The 21,363-nt window shown below is 45.8% G+C and overlaps 1 protein-coding gene across 1 annotated transcript; it reads right to left on the bottom strand.

Annotated features, from left to right (window-relative positions):
- Positions 1-1,760: 1,760 nt before the first annotated feature.
- On the bottom strand, positions 1,761-17,506 carry LOC120836249. Its single transcript, XM_042287653.1, has 14 exons — positions 15,503-17,506; positions 14,719-14,954; positions 13,843-14,064; positions 13,685-13,756; positions 13,058-13,141; positions 12,700-12,816; positions 11,315-11,530; positions 10,124-10,283; positions 9,008-9,118; positions 3,861-3,928; positions 3,600-3,654; positions 3,335-3,389; positions 3,070-3,124; positions 1,761-1,836 (listed from the first exon to the last, which is right to left on the bottom strand). Exons 1-8 carry the CDS (start codon positions 17,260-17,262, stop codon positions 10,243-10,245), a joined length of 2,748 nt encoding a protein of 915 aa, XP_042143587.1. The 5' UTR covers positions 17,263-17,506; the 3' UTR covers positions 1,761-1,836; positions 3,070-3,124; positions 3,335-3,389; positions 3,600-3,654; positions 3,861-3,928; positions 9,008-9,118; positions 10,124-10,242.
- Between the last annotated feature and the right edge of the window lie 3,857 nt (positions 17,507-21,363).

Genomic DNA, 21,363 nt, shown 5'->3' with positions numbered 1-21,363 from the left:
TGAGCAAAGGGCATGACAAGTGATGCAAGACCGACAATTGACTGGTTCACGGAGCATATAGCTTCCACCGCCCTGTCAGCTAAGGGGTGAATGAAGTCTAAAGTTTGTACATAAAAGCCGTCTACTGTCCCATTCTCAGGCATGCCACGCTTGACCGGTCCAGTCGTCATGTTTTAAGCCAGTTTAAGCAATGACTGCCTCGTGCCACCACACACGAAGGTTCTACCCGCACCTTTGAGAAAATTGGTCCTGCCATAACCCACACCTTGTCGAGGTAGAAAACTTTCAAGCCCTTTATTTCCCCTCAAAAGGTGCCTCTGTTGAAACGGGACAATCTTGACCCCCTCGGTCAGAAGTGAAGGCCCCTTGCGGTCATTCAGCGCCTTCTACTCATTCATAGATGTTGCTTTTTCGACAAAATGCCTGTTGCGACAGCTGGAGCTATGAAAAAGCGGACACCATAACTCTTTTCTAAGCACTTTGTTTTTTCTCAAGAGCAGCTAGTTAATCCAGGAACAGCGCAATGGTGATTGGCGGTCTGTGATCGCAGACCACCGTCATAGCCCTGCCGACGGCACTGACGTCACCCAGGTGACAAGCATCCCACTCGCGTAACGTGGCTCCAGGCCCTACTTACTGTGGCTGGTGACAACTCATAGAGGGCATGCGCTGGCCTTCTGATCCACGCAGAGTGCAGTGCAGGAAGTGGAATGACATCGGTGACCCAGTCGCTGCAGTTCCCCAGAACTCTTAATGTTTTACTGCTGTCTTGGAAAAAATGCAGGCCTGCTCTTTGCTGCACGTAGGTAGAAGCCATCAGTCGCAGACATCGGACACCTGTGTTGGAAAATTTACACCCAACAAAGCAGTAACCATAAGAAGAGTGGGCGAGCCGGAGAATGCGAAAGCATAAAGAGCAGACGCATAAAAAGGTATTTTTTTACTTTGTGTCTCATGCTCAAGCATTCTTTTGGATAATATACATCAATAATGCCTGTCTTGCAGTGGCTTTCTGATCAAAACATAGCAGAATATCCAACCGGTTGCATACCAAAGGGGAAGTAGAACAGAGAGGCACACTTATTTGTTGTCACGCCAAGATGCACATTACGGAATAGTACAACTCTTCGCGATCAACCTGTAGCAGAACTGCTTAGCAATTCTGCTATGGTATGGATGTGCACGCCATCCCTAAATAAGTAGGTCAACCAGATGAACAGTAACATTATTACCGGCAACAAATAAGACGCGATGGGAGGCCCATCTGCGTCCAGTCTTTCAACAGAACGCTTTCGTGACTGCTGGAGCTCGTCAAAAGCTGACATTCCCAACGTGCTTGGTCCTTCTTTTGCGATTACTGAATGCAAATCTGGTGCAGGCGGCACCCTGAGCCACATGCAGTACGGGGCCTCAATACCCCAGACAACACAAGTACATTCGACGTACATCCCTGGGTGATCCTTTCAAGATATTTGGATATCCCTGGGAAATGCGAATATATGCAAAGATAATCCAGGGACATTCTCAGGATATCGAAATGGCCACTTTGAGTTTATCCCAGGGTGTTACGTGACAAATCTTTAAGGATGACTGCGGGACATTTTAAGGAGGTCCCAGCATATCCTAAGGAGCTGCATGACAGATCTTTATGGATGACTGGAGGACATTTTAAGGAGGTCCCAGCATATCCTATGGAGCCACGTGACAAATCTTTTCGGATGACTGTAGTACATTTTAAGGAAATACCAGGACAGTGCACCGATCTTTCCCAAGTTGCTTTATTAAACGTATGACTAGTAACAACGTCTTAGGCGTAAAAATTCTTCAAAGATGTCGCTGAAAAAAAAAAAAAACTCTTAATGACATTTCCTCACACTTGGTTTTATGTCAATATAACCACTTGAAAAAACATCTGCCGAAATTGCTGCTTAGATTTTCGTTGAAATGCAAACCATTTTACAGTTTTAGTACAATAATTGCAAATTCATGCCTTACACTAAGATGATAGCCACGTGCCTAAGACCTAGGACAATGGTATTATTAGTGCGTGCAACTGCTCTGCGGAATCTGTATAAATTATTTAGCGCGTCTCTGGTTCTAAAAAAAATATACAGCGCCCGTCGTCTGTTTGGTATTCGTACCATAACTGGCGCGGATTACATGCAAGCTATGTGTTGTGAAATTCTTTTCCCTTTAGATTACGGACTCTTTTTTGCCCGCTAGTTTTAGGAAAATAATTTGCCTAATAACCATAGCCAAATAATTTGCCTAATAACCATAGCCTAATATTTTGCCTGCTATATTGTTTTTATGTGGTACGACCGACCCACTGATCGACATTTACAGGGTTCGACCAGAAATGTTTCGCGTTTACAACTGAACATTAGGAAAACAAGAAACAGCGCAAAAAACACACAGGATAAGTGGAAGAAGTAGACGGAACAAGCGTTGACTGACAACTAAAGTTCACTGAAAACACAAAACACACTAGCAAAAGCAACCACCATCCAAAATCCAAAAGCAAACACAAACAAAAAAACAAAGAGCTATAATTTTCAAGCTTTCATTGATGATGGTCTATCGTGCTTGCTTTTACTGCATGCTTTTTTGGTTGTTTGATTGCTTTTGTGTTTTTGATGGTGGTTTCTTTTGCTCGTGTGTTTTTTGTGTTTTCAATAAACTTTTAGTTGTCAGTCAGCACTTGTCCAGTCTACTTCTTCCACTTGTCTTGTGTTTTTGTGCAGTTCCTTGTTTTTGCCATGAAACAACTCGCCTGTATCGCCACCTTAATAAACATTAGGGTTTGGAGGTTGCAGAGGCATCATAAGTATCCCCTCTATTAGTATGAGTAGGATACTTCAGCTTTGCTTGTGAATACTATACTCAGTACAAAACAAATATACAAAATGTAAATTTTTGGCTTATTAAAAAGTTTGACGATGGAGCAACCATCTTCAATACTGTTATATATTTGGGAAATGTGTCTCCCTATTAACGTTTGCTGAGTTATAGTGACTGGGGCTCTCACGAGAGGAAAAAAGCGCCAGCAATGTCGAAAGCATGACTTACCTCTGGAGCTACCTGCTCCTGTATTGGGCTAATGGCAAAGAAGTAACACCAAAATCTGAAAAGAAAGTAAGCGAAGAAAGGACTTTTAAACAGAACATCACCGAACACTTAATCTCCATCAATCATTTCGTTTCCATAGACCTGCCAACTTATAGATAACCATTGAGACTGTTTGGCTCCAAATAAACATATTGCACAGTGACTAGCACTCTCGCGTGAGAAACAAAAAAAAAAATTGGCAGTTTCTGTCAAAAGCATCCCTTACCTCTGGAGCTACCTGCTCCTGTATTGGGCTAATGGCGAAGAAGTAACACCAAAATCTGAAAAGAAAGTAAGCGAAGAAAGGACTTTTAAACAGAACATCACCGAACACTTAATCTCCATCAATCATTTCGTTTCCATAGACCTGCCAACTTATAGATAACCATTGAGACTGTTTGGCTCCAAATAAACATATTGCACAGTGACTAGCACTCTCGCGTGAGAAACAAAAAAAAAAATTGGCAGTTTCTGTCAAAAGCATCCCTTACCTCTGGAGCTACCTGCTCCTGTATTGGGCTAATGGCGAAGAAGTAACACCAAAATCTGAAAAGAAAGTAAGCGAAGAAAGGACTTTTAAACAGAACATCACCGAACACTTAATCTCCATCAATCATTTCGTTTCCATAGACCTGCCAACTTATAGATAACCATTGAGACTGTTTGGCTCCAAATAAACATATTGCACAGTGACTAGAACTCTCGCGTGAGAAACAAAAATATTGGCAGTTTCTGTCAAAAGCATCCCTTACCTCTGGAGCTACCTGCTTGCGGAAGACATGCTAGGCAGTCGGGCTTGGTGGCACAGACATACCAACTTCTTTAAAGTAAGGAAGGACAAAGGAACCTTTAGTGGGCTATCCCTGTACCCTTTGTTCCCAGAAACATTTGGAACTAACCTGTCAAGTAACTGATTAATATGAGGTTCAAAAGTTGTCTTTGTTGCAGTTGGAAAACGAGTGACTTAAAAACAAAACAATGATTTCCAGAAACAAATTTTTGAAACATTTTCACGTAATGCTGGGCTGCAATTTTTAATCAGTACTGCATATCAGTATTCCAGTAAACTTTGAGGATTCATTCACTAACAATAGCGATATAGTGTCTTTATGCTTGAGAGACTTATTTTTCAAACATGTTCCAGTATACAGCTAACACTTAAAGAACAAATAGAATGATTTGATACTCTTGCAGATCTACTTTCTTGTTGTTTCCATTACAAAACATTAAAAGCATTGATTCTGATAATTCTGCAAATAGTATTGTTATGTATCCCGGGCGAAGCTCAAGCCACGACACCGAGGAGCGTCCAGATGTGCTTTTAATGGCGCCTGGAATTGCAATGCCCGAGCGCCCGTCCCGTGCCCAGGTCCGTGCTCTTGAAAAGCGCGGGATAAGCGCGTGTGCCCGGTGACGCCATCTCTTGGCCGCCAGCGGATACATGACACTTCCCCCTCACTTGGCTGAGAAACCGAATCTTTCTGGCGGCCGTCGCACGCGAGTGCTGGTGCGTATGATCGGCTTGGTGGAACATGAAGGTCCTGTAGGTTGTGTAGGAGTAGTAGCCGGCCCTTGAGGGGTGATTGACACCTCGCAAGGCTCCATGGCCAAGTCCCACACAGGTGAAGGTGTAGTAGTCGTTCTGCGCGGTGGCATGGAACTTCTAGGTCGTATATGTTCCATATGTCGCCGTGTCTGCCCCTGATCGGTGTCGATCATCCACGACCGAGGGCCCAGGCGTCTAGTGATGGTACCCGCCATCCATGTGCGTCCACTTGGAAACTTGCGAATCCACACTGCTTGTCCCACCAAAAATTCTTCCGGGACTGTCGAACTCGTGGGTTCATAGTTGGGTCCGTGGAGGAGTCTCTCGAGCGGAGACGGCAACTCGCGGCCAAGTAGCATCCACGCGGGAGTTTTTCCCGTCGCTGTGTGTACGGTAGTGTGCTGCTTGTATAAAAAGCGTGCCAACGTACAGTCCAACGTTCCTTTTCCGCCCTTCGCCAACGCCTTCTTTAACTGCTGGACCATTCGTTCAGCTTGGCCGTTAGTTGCAGGGTGATAAGGGGCGCTAGTGACCGCTGCGATGCCGTTGGAGGAGTAAAAGCTCTTAATTTCTTCTGATACAAAGGCGGTCCCGTTGTCGGACATTACTTTCCGTGGTATGCCAAAGGTTGCAAACACGCTGCGCAGTTCTGAAATAACCGTAGACGACGCCATATTCCGAACTGCGCGAACTTCTAGCCATTTGGAATACGCGTCAACAATTATAAGGTAGACTTGTCCCTCGATCGGCCCGGCAAAATCTAGATGGATGGTGTCCCATGGTGCCGTAGGTCTTTCCCAGGTTAGGTTTTCGGCCTTTGATACTGCTCTCTGGTTCACTTGGCACGTTTCACATTGAGCTACACAGAGTTCAATCTCTTTGTCGATCCCAGGCCACCACAAGTAGCTCCGAGCGTATGCTTTCATGGCAACGATGCCCCGGTGCCCCGCATGTAGAAGTGCTATGGCCTCAGATCTCATTGACGCGGGAATTACCACGCGCGATCCCCAGATGAGACAACCACGATGAATTGACAATTCTGCTGCCTTGAGCTTGTATGCGACGAAGCGATCACCGTCCAGCTTTCTCACTTCGCCATGTTTGACCGCTTGGAACACCTTAGCAAGTATGGGATCCTTTGCTGTGTTGTCCGCCAGTTCTGTTGCAGTCATGGGAGGTTTCGTGAGCGCTTCCAACATCAAGACATCGCCTGGAGGATGTTGCTCGTCATCAGTTTCCGGCAATGGCAGTCTGCTTAAAGCATCGGCGTTTTGATTCCGTTTTCCTGCCCTGTAGATCATATTATAATCGTAAGCGGTCAGCTTAACACACCAGCGTGTCATCCGTGGCGAAAGCACAGTTGGTACTGGAGATTTTTGGCCCATGATCCCCAACAGCGGTTGATGGTCTGTTGTAATCGTCACGTGACGTCCCGCGACGTAGCGATGAAAACGGTCCATGGCGAAAACAATTGCCAGCCCCTCACGATCCAACTGTGAGTAATTCTTTTCGGCTTTGCCGAGCGTTCTCGAGGTGAAAACGATTGGAGCTTCGTTGCCATCGGCATCGAGTTGAGCTAATACCGCTCCCACGCCGTAGGGTGATGCGTCACATGACACAATCAGGCTTTTGTTCTCGTCGTAATGCGCGAGAACAGTTCGCTGTGCGATGGCATGCTTTAACTGTCGAAAAGCTTGCCGATGCTTTTCTTGCCATGTCCAAGGGACGTCCTTCTCCAGCAGTGCATAGAGGTCCTTTGCAATTGTTGCCCGGTTTGCTAAAAACCGGTCGTAAAAGGCTAAAAGTCCCAGAAACGACTGTAGCGTTGTTCGGCATGTTGGCTCGGGCATTTCCTTGATGGCTTTCAGTTTTTCATCTGTCGGGTGTATTCCAGCAGCATCAATGGTGTGGCCGAGGTATTCTACTCGTTCAACTGCAAAACGACACTTACATCTCTTGAGTCGAAGTCCAGCCTGAGCGAGTCGCGTCAGTACTGTGTCCAGTCGAGTCAGGTGTTCGGCTGCAGTCGCACCGCTGATGATCACGTCATCGAGGTATACCCCGATCCCCGGAATTCCAGCAAGTACTGTTTCCATGAATCGCTGGAAAATCGCTGGTGCCGCGGCGATCCCAAACGGCATCCTCTTGACTCTGTATAGGCCTTTTATAGTGTTAATGGTTAACAGATCAGCTGTATCTCTTGTCAACCGTAGCTGCTGATACGCTTGCGTGAGGTCTAGAGTAGAAAATACCAATCCTCCTTGCAAATTGGCTAGGATTTCTGAAATTGTTGGCATAGGATACACGGTTGTTTTCGCTTCCTTGTTTACTGTACTTCGATAGTCACCGCATAGTCGAATGGTCCCGTCTTTCTTCCGGACCACCACCACAGGTGTAGCCCACTCGGAATGTTGTGTTGGTTCTAAAATACCTTGGCTCTCGAGACTTTTCAATTCGGCCTCTACCGCCGGACGTAGTGCGAACGGCACGGGTCGTGATTTGAGGAAATGAGGAGTAGCGCCCTCTTTTAGTTCCAGGTTTACTGGTGGACCACTATGCCCCCTGATGTTGGCGTCAAAAACATCCTCATGAGCCTTCAAAATATTCGCAACGCTGTCCTTGGTGGCTAGATGATGAATTCCACTGACCCGAATCTTGAGGTCTTGAAACCAGTTTCTTCCCAGAAGACTGCAGCCTGTTCCGCGGGTGACGACCAATGGCAAGATGTAGTCTTTAGATTTATGTCTGACATGCACGTTCGCCGTTCCAAGGACTTGTAAACCCTCGCCTGACCAAGTGTGAAGGGTCAGCCCGTCCTGGTTCAACGTTGGAGGGTTCTTGGGCCACAACCGACGATACGTGGCTTCGCTAATGATTGAGCAAGCAGCTCCCGAGTCGACCTCCAATTCCAGCTCGCGGTTGTTGATCTTCAGGGTGACCATGAACTTTGGCAGCGTGCTGGATGCCCGTACTGCATTCAGCTCGTGCAGGTTCCATGACTTGTCCGAAAGATCATCATCAGAATGCAGAGTTTCCTCGTGTTGTTCCACGTGGTGTGTCGTCTGCGATTGGTGATGCACCCTTGACTTCTTGAAACAAGCCTTTTCGACATGCCCCTTCTTGTGGCAGAAGTTACATCGTGTATTTCGTGACTGGCACGAGAAGGCCGAATGCTGTTCTAGGCATCGGTAACATGTCAGTGGTTCTGACTGTCTTTTCTCCTTCTGTTCCAGGTACGCAGGAGGTAATTGTGCTTTTTTAACTGCGTAAATTTTCGATTTTTGGGCTTTCATGTCCTTTTGATGTTGTGCCGCACCTTCTGTCCTTACAGCCATGTCGTATGCTTTTTTAAACGTTAGGTTGGTTTCCGCAAAGAGACGTTGCTGTAGGTGCTCATCCATTATGCCACACACGAACCGATCCCTGAGCATTACGTCCAGAGGCAGCATGGTAGGGTTGGGTACTGGTGGACTCACGGTGACCGGAGTTCCAGGGGCGTCCGCGCTGGCGGGGTCGGCGGTCGTTCCAGTAGCGGCCGAAACCACGCCGGTGGAGCTGGGCGATGGCGCAGCCGTCTGTGTCGCCAGTATCCCGAAATTGCAGTCAGCGGCTAACTTCTTTAGAGCTGCCGCGTAGGTTGCAATGGACTCCCCGGGCTGCTGGTCTCTCCGCTGGAACTTCGTTCTGCTGAAGAGCTCTGACGGCCGGGGGTCGAAGTGCTTCTGCAGCATCTCCATGAGTTCGTCGAAAGGGACGCTTCCTGGTGTCCTCGGTGCAACGAGTGCTCGCACTACTTCGTATGTCTGTGCTCCGCAAAGCGTAAGCAGTAGAGCCCTCTTCTTTGAAGGCTCAGCTATCTCGTTTGCTTCGCAGTAGAAACCAAAACGATCGGCCCAGGATGTCCAAGCTGTCAGGTTGAATTCTTCCAGCTTGCCTTGGGTGGTCATTGTTCCCGCTGTAGTTCTTGTATGTTGACCGACTCGTCGCCAAAATGTTATGTATCCCGGGCGAAGCTCAAGCCACGACACCGAGGAGCGTCCAGATGTGCTTTTAATGGCGCCTGGAATTGCAATGCCCGAGCGCCCGTCCCGTGCCCAGGTCCGTGCTCTTGAAAAGCGCGGGATAAGCGCGTGTGCCCGGTGACGCCATCTCTTGGCCGCCAGCGGATACATGACAAGTATTTTACATTAATCTAACTTGTAATTAACTGGATAAAACCAAAGACTATCCGTCATAAAAAATATGTTTGAAAGATGAGTTTACAGATTAATATCACAGCTGTATTAAATGCTTGTCACATTTAATATGTTGATTGAATAATTATTAATATCAAAAAAATATATTTTAACATACTTTTGGCTGCTTTGTCCAGTCTCTCCTTTGAATGGGCCAACCATGACTTAACTGTTTGTTCGACATCATAATCCGTGGCACCAGAAAGCTTACCCTGCGCTTTAACAGTTTCTGAAACAATACGAAAGCATGAAGTCAACAGCCGTCGGGACCTCCGAACCACAGAGCCACCACCATATATGCCCCTGAAGGAAGTGAGTAGCGCAAACTTGAGTTCGACATCTCAGCGACTGCCACGTTAGACAGAACTCCGTTTGGGAATGCATGGGGAATCGGGAAAAAAAAACCTCTTTCCCTTGTTACTACTAAATGTGCAGTGTTAAGACTAATATTAACATAATGTGGATGTTTTATAAACACAGTCTTATTAAACTTAAATCTTGGTGCAAATACAGTTGCCGCATTTTTAGTTAAAAACGACCCAGGTCGAGTAGACAATTTCAAGTAGACATTTCACACACGTGACCAGTAGACAATTTCACACACGTGACCAGCTTCGACCAACGAAGAGCGCTTGCCTTGCTCATTTCTCTCGAACTGATGGATGTCTGCAAATTTTGTTGGAGAAGGCAAGGAACAGGGTCGATCCGTCAGCGAAGCCCTTGATTAAAGGAATGCGCAACCCTGCTACCTTCAGTAGCATATGCAGTGCTCTATCCCATCTAGCCTCTCCCTCACAGTGTCGGGAAACCAAACGGGGAGCTTGAGAAGCAAATTTGTCGGCTCCTCTCAGCACCGATTTTGCTGCAGCCATTCTCACCCTAGAGAACATGCTGTGTCATGCTGTCAGATGAACTAACCAAACACCACTAAGCATGACGACTTCCATCATCAAGCGGGTATCATTCATGCCGCCCAATAAAATGCTCTTCCATCCCCGGAGAAGTGCCAATGTCACCACGCTAGTGCAGGAAAGGGCGACGTTTTCGTAAAGCGGTACACATTCCCCACAGTTGGTGGGGACTTGTCCCTTGTGTGAATCCTGCTTAAAAGCACAACAGTAACACTTCCGTAACAAAGCATTCACATTTGCAGGTAAATTGGCATTCATATTGTGCACGCTTACTGTTAATATACATACTAACACAATGGAAAAGATGGTTTTGAAAGGCCTACCTTTAATGATTTCCCAGCAGGCGAGTTCGTTAAACTTGCGCTTGCCTTTACCCCCCTTGAAGCTGTACTGAACAGCGATGTCGTCGGAAAGCAGTCCAACGAGAATTCTCCTTGTCATGTCAGGTCCAGAAGAACCCCCGTACTTGCCCCAGGAGACCATCTGACATTGAACAACCATGTAATTTCAGCATGAAAAACTACGGAATTCCACCCCATATTAGTATTCAGCTATAAGTTTAAAATTGTCTAAAATAGGAGTTCTATGGTTGTTTTACTTCCCATAAAAGTTCAGTTTCTGACTTTATTTGAATTGTAAGCCCAAGGTATTCTAGTTCACCACTGCTTTTTCCGCTACACTGCAATGCATTCACATTACAAATAGTAGTCGATCCATCTGCTTCAATGTTAGCTGCTAGGCAAAAGATGAAGCGATTGCACAATCTACTAGCGGAATGAATGGACACAAGGTCTCTTCCAAGTAGCAAACATGGGAGACTAACGCCCTTCCGTCTTGACTACACATCCGGCATAACCACCCCAATATCTTTCAAAAATAATTTTCTTGCTTAAAGGCCGACGACCAGTTCGCGCTTTCCACTTCTGCCCGCTTGCTCCTCTCCACCCTTCTACCCTGCCCACTGCTGCCGGTTTCTTTTTCCCCATGGTGAGGAGGATCTTCTGCCTTGCAGAACCTCGAGTCTGGTCGTCGGCTGTTAACGTACATTATTTCAGCATAATCTTACAAAATGAAAGCTATGAATCAATAGAGCTGGACCCTAAAATAAATACAATCAATACAGTGAGCAAGATTGTCCGCTAGTTGGCCATGTATCCACTACTCATGGTGCATTCTGAAAGCGCACTTCTTGAGCATTCTTGGCATTTCCCATTGAGCATGCCTTCTTTTCTTTATATTCTCATCTTTTACGAGCTCGTGCTAACATTCTCATGCACAAGGTGCATTTTTGTTCACTTGTATGCCACGTGCAGTATACTCAAAGCCACTAAAACCATAATTGGCCTATTGATTAAAACTGCTCTAACCCGTTTAACGCTCCTACTGTGCAGATATGTTTTTAGTGCTTACAAATATGTTAAAATGAAGGTTAGTGCAAGTGGCTATTCACTTTATATAGGGTAAATTGTCAATAGCAGTCGAAGAGCAGACTTAAGTTATATAAGTAGACTCACCAGCCGTTTTTTTTTTCTCTTCGGAGCTTGCCACAGAAGCATCAAAGTCTAAAAACGTTGCGAGTTCATTGAAGGGCCCAAAGGATTCGCCTGAGACAAGAATGTTCTCGTCGTTGCTGTTCGAGACCAGGGTGGTTAGCAACTCTAACTTCAGTGCATGTTCATTCAGCTTGAATTGGATGATGTGCAGTAGGCGCAAGATCTCCTTGAAAAAATCTGTAACAATGAGGGGTTTAAATTTTTTGAAAGTCAGTGAAGAGCTGGAAAAGCTTAAGAGGGGACATGGGCCTAAGTTTCAAAATTTTTTTGAAAAAATTCCGTTTTAAATTTCGAGGTTTTTGGTTTTAGAAACTAATTATACACCCATACACTAAATTTCATAACTATGTGCCAAATAGTTCCGTTGATATAAAATATTTTCAACAGATTGTGAGGCAGTGACAAAGTAAAAGAGTTCAATGTTTGAATGCAGTTTTCTCAGTTCCACTTTTTGCTGCAAATTTGGTACGAAGGAATCTTTTGTTCGAAGGTAAAAGTATTCTGATACCACAATCAAGATGTTTCTGAACTGCAGCCGCTTGAGGCGGCCATGAGAAACACGCGGCATGACGTCAATGGGGAATCTTGTAGAAAGATAGAAAGTTGTGCGAATACCTGCTCGATAAAAGGTAACTTTTCTATAAATCTTGTTGTTCCAACATAAATATAAATGCGCCAAAACCCTCGTATCATCGACAAAACTTTTATTATATGGAGCTTTAGTGGCGCCATCTATCCAAGGTCCACAAAACCGTCGGCTCTACCTGGTACCGCGAACAGCCGCCAGAAGCCGGAGGGGGAGGGGGACATGGCGGGATGGGTAGTGATGAAACTTTCCTCCTCTCACCATATTGTTCGCTCTGCGCGCGTCAGCACGTGGTCACGAGCAAGCGGATGAGTTCTCGCCGCTCACTGATGGCTCTAAAGAGAGCTTCACCGGAACCCCGCGCCTTCCCATTGACGTCACAGTGCACTTGACTCGGAAGATAGTGAATGAGTTGAGAGGCGCCGAAAACCTCAATCTTTGTCCATTTTTAAAATTAAAACTAGGGCATGCAGGCGAATGCGTTTTTTTTGTTCTTTACTTCAGAAATGCCGAGACACCAACTTCCACATTAGTTAAGCAAAGCACTGAAACTGTTGCACAGCTCCTTTAATAAAGCAGGACATGGCCGGGTAGACAATACCTGTAAAACCTTGACTGAGCAGAAAGATATTATATAGCAGGGCATGGCTGGGATAGACTAATTAATAATCTTTAACTTTTATGGTGCTATGGCCTAGATGACTGCAAATCCTCAGAACACAAAGGAGCTACAGCAACAGCAAGTTCTCATTTTGCTTACTTGGAGTGACATGATCGGAACGAGTTGCCTGAGGCTCATTTTGGAGTGGCACCAACCCTGTTGCAGCACTAAAATGGGGGGTTCCTGCCCTGAAATCACTTCCTGCTGTGGAACAGCCTGCAAAGAAAACAAACAAAATGACCATAGTTTTAGTTAGCTCTATTTAAATTCTATCTGTAGTTTCTTTTGTTGCAGCTGTCTGTTTGCCTCGGCAGTTACTAAACCTGTGTTCCATCACATCCCCAATTCCTATCTGGCCACACTATTGGTTGCTGTATCAGAATACAGTAGAAACGTATATTTCTACGAAATATGAAGGCCAACAGCGGAAGGGTTATAAGGCCAGTCCAATACATACTTGGCATGGCGCTGTCACTTGCTTGAGGATCTCTGCACTGAAGAGCTGACTCTGATCTGGCAGTCTTGTGTCTCCTGAACTGATCTACATGCCAAACAAAGAAAAAGAAACTTTTTACCTTTCTAAAGCAAATCATGACGTCTTGAATCTCAGCATTCATGCCATGATACAATGAAGTTGATAAGATTGGAAAAATGCAGAAGCAACATTGCCAACCTCCTTTTCAACAGAGGCCACAAAAAGCCATTTATTATAGTGTGATGCATTTTAAATATACTCCCGTGATGCATTCACACTGAAAATATTTTAACTAATATTTAATGTCATGCTATAAAGAAAAAAGCACACGTCACATGAAGCGTTCTATACCTTTCCCAAGGGAATGACTAACCTCCTTGACACTATAGGCCGACTCAAATTAAGACAGACCTCTGGAGTATGTTAGATGCATTGTCAGCAACAATCTTTATGCATAAAGGTAGCTAAAGAATTTAAAGATGGGTGTTTCTGTTTCGAGTTGGGTTAACAAAATAACAATATATTGTGCTGCATTAATCATAGGATATACAACGTGCAACTCCATTTAACTAGGGCAATTTTTTGGATTAAATAAAAAGCAATAATGACCTAGACGGGCCTTTGTGACCTGGTTGTGGCTCCTGTCTTGAGTACCACATAGAGTTGATCGGTTTAGTAGCTCTACAAGAAAAAAAAAATCAGTGATTAAAAAAGACTATTAACTGTTACACTTGGTTAATTTTCGGTTGCTTACAAAATTATGTCACCTGTGTTACGATCAGGACGTTGCTTTGGATGCAACGGCGAGGCAGATGCTGGTGGCGATGGCAGTGGTAAGGATACAGCAAACTGGTAGCTGTCATCAGAGTCTGAGTCCGTGCTATAGCGCCTGGCTCGCCTACGCCGCCTCTTCGGCTGTTCAATCTCACTGTAGAGGTCTGACAACTCCTCAGCCTCAGGAAGCCTCTTCCGTGCATGGTCATATGATGCTGAAGAATATTGAATGGCAGTTAGATGTCGCTCCATAAAGGCCGTAAGTATATGCAATGGTTATACATCATGTTCAAATTTGGCATTATATATCTTGTACCAAGAAAAGCCCCCAATTGAAAGTGCCTACAGCAAACATGTTGACGCGAGCGCAGCTGAGTCAGCATGAACCCGTCTTCCACGCCCGTGGCTCGAATCCTGAAACCTGCTATCGTTTTACCTCTTCCCATTGCTGTAATGTTCTAGTAAAATCGAAAATCTTACCATTTCTTGGGGATCAGAATGTTTGAGGACCGAACTTTCTAGACCGAATCTGCCAGGAGGCAGTGCGGTTACAAAAGGGACTTCACGTGGCTGCGTAGTGCCACCACCGTCAAAGGATGTATGGGTTAATTGTTTTGTTTTTATTTTGTAGGCACAAGTCTGCCTTATTAAAACTCTGTTTTAAGTATTATAAAAAAAACAGTTTATTGCTTCATTCGTGAAAGCATGTGCACGGGTGCGGCAAAAAAAACCATAAGAAACATATTCATCCAGTTGGCATCTGTGCTAATACAGACTTGATTCAAGATAAAATAAATTGTTAGCCTCACAGTGACTGATAACACTAAGTGGAAATGGAATAATCTATGAATCTATGAGTAAATACTCACCAAACCATCCAATGGGAATGCATCGAAGTCGCCGCCACTCGGACGTCGGCTGCTCACCGTTTTTGACCAAGGATTGAATCTTTCCAGTGTCCTTTGGCCAATAGCAGATGTCCCCGTCTAACCAGCTCTCATGTATGAGTGCCACACCATTCTCTTCATCGGGAAACTTTGCGATAATAAATGGTTTCTCTGAGAAAGATGAAATGTTGCATTTTAAGACATCTACCAGTGCGCAACTCTAACCAATCGGACACGTCAGCAGCGACATCGTCGCTCCTGTGGCCTTTGGGAAAAGGTAACAGCAAAGCCAAACATAGCATCCCAGAACTCGTCTAACATAGCTCAATTGAGATGCAACAGTGGGTAGACTGCAAACTTGTCACCCAGAGGCAGTCGAACACATTTGAACGCCACATCTTGTAGGGGCCATGATGACACTGTGTGTGGGCAAGAAACTAGAGAAATATTAAGAAGCGACGACCGGCATGGATATGCGTACAGATCCTCTACTACAGAGTACCTCCTTCCAACAAGCACTGGCTTCTTGGACAAGCATGAAAATGCAATGCTGTGAACCTCTATGATGCCACCATCCAGAAGTGTACATGTGTTGTCTCGTTTGTTTGTTGCAATACAGAACCTTCCTGGAATGTCGACTTTTCTGTACTGAGGGCTCCGACAGTGTGATGGCAGTGGAAAGTCTTCATGCTTCCCGGAAAATTTTATTGATTCGCTTGGTCGGATCTTGTCCTTGAAAGCAACGGCATTTTTTTTTTCTGCTAGCCTGTTGCAGAGTTGTTCTAGTGGCTTTTCTGGTTTCCTCAAACTCCTTTTGAAGTTTTGCATGTAGTTTTCAAATGCAAAGGCACTCCACCTGTCCAAATGACCGTGTGCCCTGACATCATTTGCCAAGTGCAAGAGCCCATGAACATTGTATGAAATAAATTCGGTTCCAAACAGTGACTTGCAGGTCTCCACAAAGTAACGCAGAAGCTTTTCAGCATAATCAACAAGCTCCTTTGAAAGCCTTGGTGAAGCCAGGATTGTTATGGCACAATGGAGAATCATAAAGTTTGCCTGAAGGTCTGATCGAACTGTGGATGGAAAGATCACAGGACCAGTGTACAGCAGAAGAAGTCTGAATTCCGTTGCTTTCCACATCTCCATATCCCAAAAACTTCGAGGCCGACGACTAAAATCTGATGGAACAAAATGCCGCAGTGCTTCGCTTTTGGTGGAGAGCTCATCCTTTACATTTGACCCCATCCGACAGGCTTTTGGTCCTTTAAACCAGACCCTCATCAGCTTATGCACGACACCAATGCACACCAAATGCATGTAGTCAAGCGGGACTTGTGCTACCATGTCAATTGGTAGTTTCTCAAGTATGCTCACACCAGTGTGATGACCCTCATCAACATGGCTCCTGAAACTGTCATTTGTTCTTAAAGGGGCGTCTAACTCGGGGAAGCACATCCTACCAAGCGAGACTCCCTCAGTAGTGCACCTACTGCAACTTGAGTAGCCCGAGTGACCTTTGATATGTAGGATGTAGGCTCTAGCTGGAGCATCACACACTAATGCTGTAAGCTTCACTTGGACGGTCACATCCCTAATGGTCACGCCGGAGTCAAGTGCCGCGTTTAAGTCATCTACGAGTGGTTGTAGGAATTCATTTGCTTTCAGAGCCTTTGAATGCCCATAGAACACACCAACTGGAAATGGTATGCCTGGTCCACAGTTAACCACCTGGCAAAGAATTGGCCAAAACTGTTCTTTTGTACTTTTCCTCAAGGGAAGTCCATCAATGTTGATGTGCAAATTCAGAACTCCGGGAAAGTGTTGGACATTCTCAAGGCTTTGCTGAAGTTGAGTAGCGAGACCAAAATGACAGTACTGGCCGCCACCTATGTTCACAATGCCCATACACATTCTAGGTGTTTGAAGAAGGGTTCTAGAGCACCCTGGCAGCTCTGCAAAGCAAGGGTGTGTGCGCTGAACCTTCAAAAGATCTGTCAAGCACTCATGAGTTACATTGTGTCTTATAGCCCATGTCTGGAGCATTGTTTTGAAGCTCTCAACACTATTCTTCTGTGTAGCACTCACTGATACAGATGTGCTTGGCACCAGTTCCTCAGTGATGTGGTTTATGTCAGCAGAAAACTGCTGTTCCCTAGAGTCAAAGGATATGCAAGAATCATCCGAGATGGACCCCAGTTGGTCTTGTGAAGAGGGATCGCCTGTTTCACTCGATTCCTGCTCAGAGCACGTCTCCGACTCGGAGGAGAGTGCAGCATTCAGATAACCTCTCTGAGGGTTTGACAAGACAGGGTTTGACAGGACAGGGTTTGTTTGCAGGGAGAGCTCATTGTCAAAAGTTGACGCTGTAACTAAGTTGACACTATCTCTGACTGCATTAGAAATATGACGCCGTAGGGTACGTTTTGATTTTGGCATTGTCTGTAAATGAAACAAAAATACATCCTTAATGGCTGGATATTCACACACGACATGAGACACCTCAATAACATGAAATGTATACATGCAGCAGCTTCGTTCTAAATCTAGAAATAAAGCCTATGATTACTGCAGCTGCACTGCTGCAATGGGCAAAGATTATCTGGTTTTCAAACCTTTTGGCTAAGGACGTACCTGAAAGTCACGGATGATACAATGATTTATATAAGGCCTTCAACAGCCTTTGGAGACGGTCGTAAAAGCGCAGCTACATATTTCGATAATGTTCTGTCGTGGAATCTGGTATGTATGTACAGTCGGGAGCAAAAGTTTGCGGGGCACGGGAGCGCGTGCCGAAATGCATCGCCGCGCCGTCCGACGGCGCGCCGTCGCACCAAGAAGCAGCGCTTTGCGCATGCGCGCCTTTCGTGCTCGCTATCATGCCTCTTTCGCTCGTTTTTTTCTGACGCACTCCTGATAACACGAGTCGGCGCCAGGGATGGCGTTTTATTGAGTATGGGGAAGAATAAATCGTTGCAGGCACCTGCCTCAAAGCTATTCGACTTGCGATAAGAACAACTGTTTTGGTGCATGCATAGATTAACTGCGCATTTTTTCTGTTTTGTAGGATTTATTGCAGCTATACTCTTTTCCATCAAGAGTGCATTGTATTAGTCGGTCAATTATTTAATTGTTCTAATTACCTGGATAAGATGATTCATATTTTTGTTCATCCCTTGCCTGGAGAGCAGTCTTGTTGAAAAATGTTGACTACCATTCCTTTCGGTCTCTTCAATAGACTCTTTTGAAAAGTGTGGGCTGTCTATACTTCGCATCACCGTAACTTGGAAAAGGCCAACCGGCACAGCCCCCTCGAGCCAATCAGAGAGACCGAGCGAAGGTGTGTGACAAATCTGTGCAGACGAGCACTCTGATGATATGTTGTCATGTGCCTCTGTCCAATGTGTGTATTGACTCACCGAGACTGTAGCCTTTGCCGTCTGCCAAATTCTGATGAAACAAATTACACTAGCTACTACTGTAATTACCCCAGGCTTTCATACTTTGGGCATTTGTTCGACAAGGATGTTATGTCCGCCATCCCTGTGAATTCGGCTCAGCACCTATTGGACTCGAATGCTGCATTAGCGTTCAACCTGAACTGGGGCCCATTCATGTGCTTTACGCCGAAAAAAATGATGGCAGTAGTGTTGCTTGATAAGGTTCTGCAAAGGGTCTATTGTGTCATACATATAGGAAGTGTCATGCTATATAACAATGCATCAACACATACTATTAAACTATATGCTCAGAGTTGTGTTTGTTTTTCCAATTAACAAGTTACAGCAGTGTGCTTTAATGCTATTATCATGTGTATAGTTTTAAGTATCCTCTCTGCAATGCCTTCGAAGGCCCCTGGAAGGAATAAATTAATAAATAACATTTTCACATCACTGGAGTTGGTTTTCGGATGCACCACATGTTCAGGAAAGCTTGAACGAGTGCAGCCCCTTGCAATAAGTCTGCCAGTCTGGTATGACCCCTTAATTAATATTGAAGGGTCAGAGAAGCGAGTGTCCTCGTAAGGTCCAGAGCGTGCAGTGGACACAATTCTCGGTGTGTAGACTCTCAAGGCATGAAGGCAAGCGGAAATATGTTTATCTGGTTAGTGTATCAAATATGTCTATTTCCATTTGATTACATAATTATTGATTCTTAGTAAATGGTTAAATAACGAGTTCTTTCTGCGACAGTCTCGTGTCAGGCGTTCAGTCGTAGTACCTGTGGACCTTGTTGTCGGATGACGCTCCTGGCACTTCGGTGTTCAGTTTGGTCGAGTGGCAACTTTGACCGACTGATGCTGTCTTGTAATCATACGTCATGTGCGGCCACTGACGTCTGATGCAGTGAAGCTGCAGGGCTGGCTTCTAATCCGAAAATTTTCCTGGTAGTTTTCGGCATCAATGTAGCAAGCTCGGGCATGTATTGCTTACGTGGCTGTGCCTTTTGCTGTACCGTTGACTTGATAGCTGGCAACAATTTTTGTTTGCTATCCAAGTCTGGTGATGCTTGCAGTTCACTTTTGAGAGCAACCAACCATTCTATTCCTTCAAGTCACTCAGGGGCATTTTCCCTCAAAGTTGGAAATTGTGTGCTTCATTGCATGGACACAGATGAATGGTGTCGGCAAATAACTAGGTATTGTCCTTGGACGACAACTAACACCAAATCAACTGTCACTGCATCGCCGCTTACCTCTTGTTGAGGTGATAAACATGAGGAGCTACGGGGTAATCAGGCATTCAGAACCTTCGATTCAGCACCTTCGGCATCAGGGACAAAGGTCGCCGAAGGTAATCCTTAATCTCCCGTGGTCGCTCCTCGAGACGTAATCGAGGGTCATTTGGAACGAACCCTCACAGACCAATTCATTGGTACGGGCTGCTTTGGTAGACATGGTCGGCTTCATGCAGTGGTAGCAAAGTGGTCTTCGGTCGCACATTTGCATCACCTACGTTTTCCTCGGTGTACTTTGTTGAGCACAGACCTACACACAATGTCGGGAATGCTTCGGCGTTAGAGTGTCTCATTGAATTGGCATTAAATACTAAGGGGCAGCCGGTGGCGGTCGTCGTGCCATTGTGGCGTAAGTTGCCCTCGGTTTGTCAGATGCCGCTTCGCTCGCAGAAGTCTCGGTTGAAATACCTGTCAAACTTGTTCCGAAACAATCTTGGCAATCAAAATAAAAGCCGGGCAACTGATGGCAGGAAGTAGCTTCCTGATCTCCTCCCAGACAACGTCGTGGATGATGTCGTGGATGCCTGGGAGGCTGGCGTCGAAGTAGAAGCTGGACAACTCGAGTGTCGAGACGCCGGAAAGTTCTTCATAGTGGCAGGCTCGGGCATGCAGTGCACATTCCATGTTGGAAGCCTCGGCGATATGAACACTTCGACTGTTGTTGGGGGGTTGCGGACAAGGCTGCCGAAGGTGTTGTCCCTCACGTGAGGGGCATGGGATTCTTAGGTTCTTGTCTTCTGTAGCATCAAGGTCGGCGTGGGCGTAGGCGTGGGCGCTCGATCAAGCGCAAAACATCCTCTACGAGTGCGGTGGCGCTCTCGTTGGGGCAGTGTCCTGGACAGAATCAAGAATGCGGCTCTCTCTCGTTGATGTTGGCTGACGAATGCGTGCTTCAGCTCGATCTTGCAAACTTCCCATGACGTTAAGGAGGATCTATGGTTCTCAGACCAGCGCCGGCAGTTTCTTCCACGAGAAGTAAGGTTCTGCAGGAGCTGGTTGTCTGTCCACCCAATGTGGCGGGTGACACTGTCATATTGTTCAATCCAGTCCTTGACGTCTTCATACAGCTTGCGTGAAAAAGCGTTGGAGTGTGATTTGCGACGGGCATGCAAACAATGGTGGGAGGGGACACGGTTCGCTGCTACAGGTTTGTCATTGTTGGCTTAGTAAGCTTCGGATTTTCAGACAGGAGACCGGATTCCGGTGGTTTTTCCTGGTAGCAGCAACTGACTCGGATTTCAGGTGCTTCGTGGTGTATTTCCGAGGTTACTCCTTGTGGTACTCGGTCGTCTTGAGGTTGTTCTGCCAGGCTCGGGTCAGGACTTTGCTTACGGCTCGACGGGGGTATAAGACGCAAAATAGTCCGCCAGCCGTGTCCCATTATCGGGTAACTCGGCTGACACACAGAGTGAAGGGCTATGGGTAAAGTGCCCAGCACCTCCAAGAGAACATACGATTACAGTTGAGCATGACCTGCAGTGTCCCAGAATAGCGAATATTGATAGAAGATAGGACTGGAACAAGGATCCGTGACAGTATAACAAAACTCGCAGAAGAGAATCTATCCTGACCAGTGAAGAAGCTGCATTGCTTTAGTGGCATTCTGTCCGAATAAATCCTCTCCTTCGGGGTTTGGCGACTGCCGTGTACGAACTGAACTGAAATGGATGTGGGGCCACTTTTCTGGTAATGAGCCACTGCAGACTGTTGCCACAAAGCGGCGTGAGCTGGGTACGTAACACGCTCGATGAAATGTCCGGACAGCTTGCAATTCGCGTAACGAGTGTGAATGAAACGTTTGTGTTGACGAAACGTGCGACAGACCAGCGGGACCAATACCAACTGCAACACCTGTGCTCCGTGAAAGTGCACGTCTACGCCGGAACAATT

The sequence above is a fragment of the Ixodes scapularis genome, unplaced genomic scaffold, assembly GCF_016920785.2.
Source record: "Ixodes scapularis isolate PalLabHiFi unplaced genomic scaffold, ASM1692078v2 ptg000080l_1__unscaffolded, whole genome shotgun sequence".
NCBI classification, from domain to species: domain Eukaryota; kingdom Metazoa; phylum Arthropoda; class Arachnida; order Ixodida; family Ixodidae; genus Ixodes; species Ixodes scapularis.
This window is presented reverse-complemented; position numbering and strand designations above follow the sequence as displayed.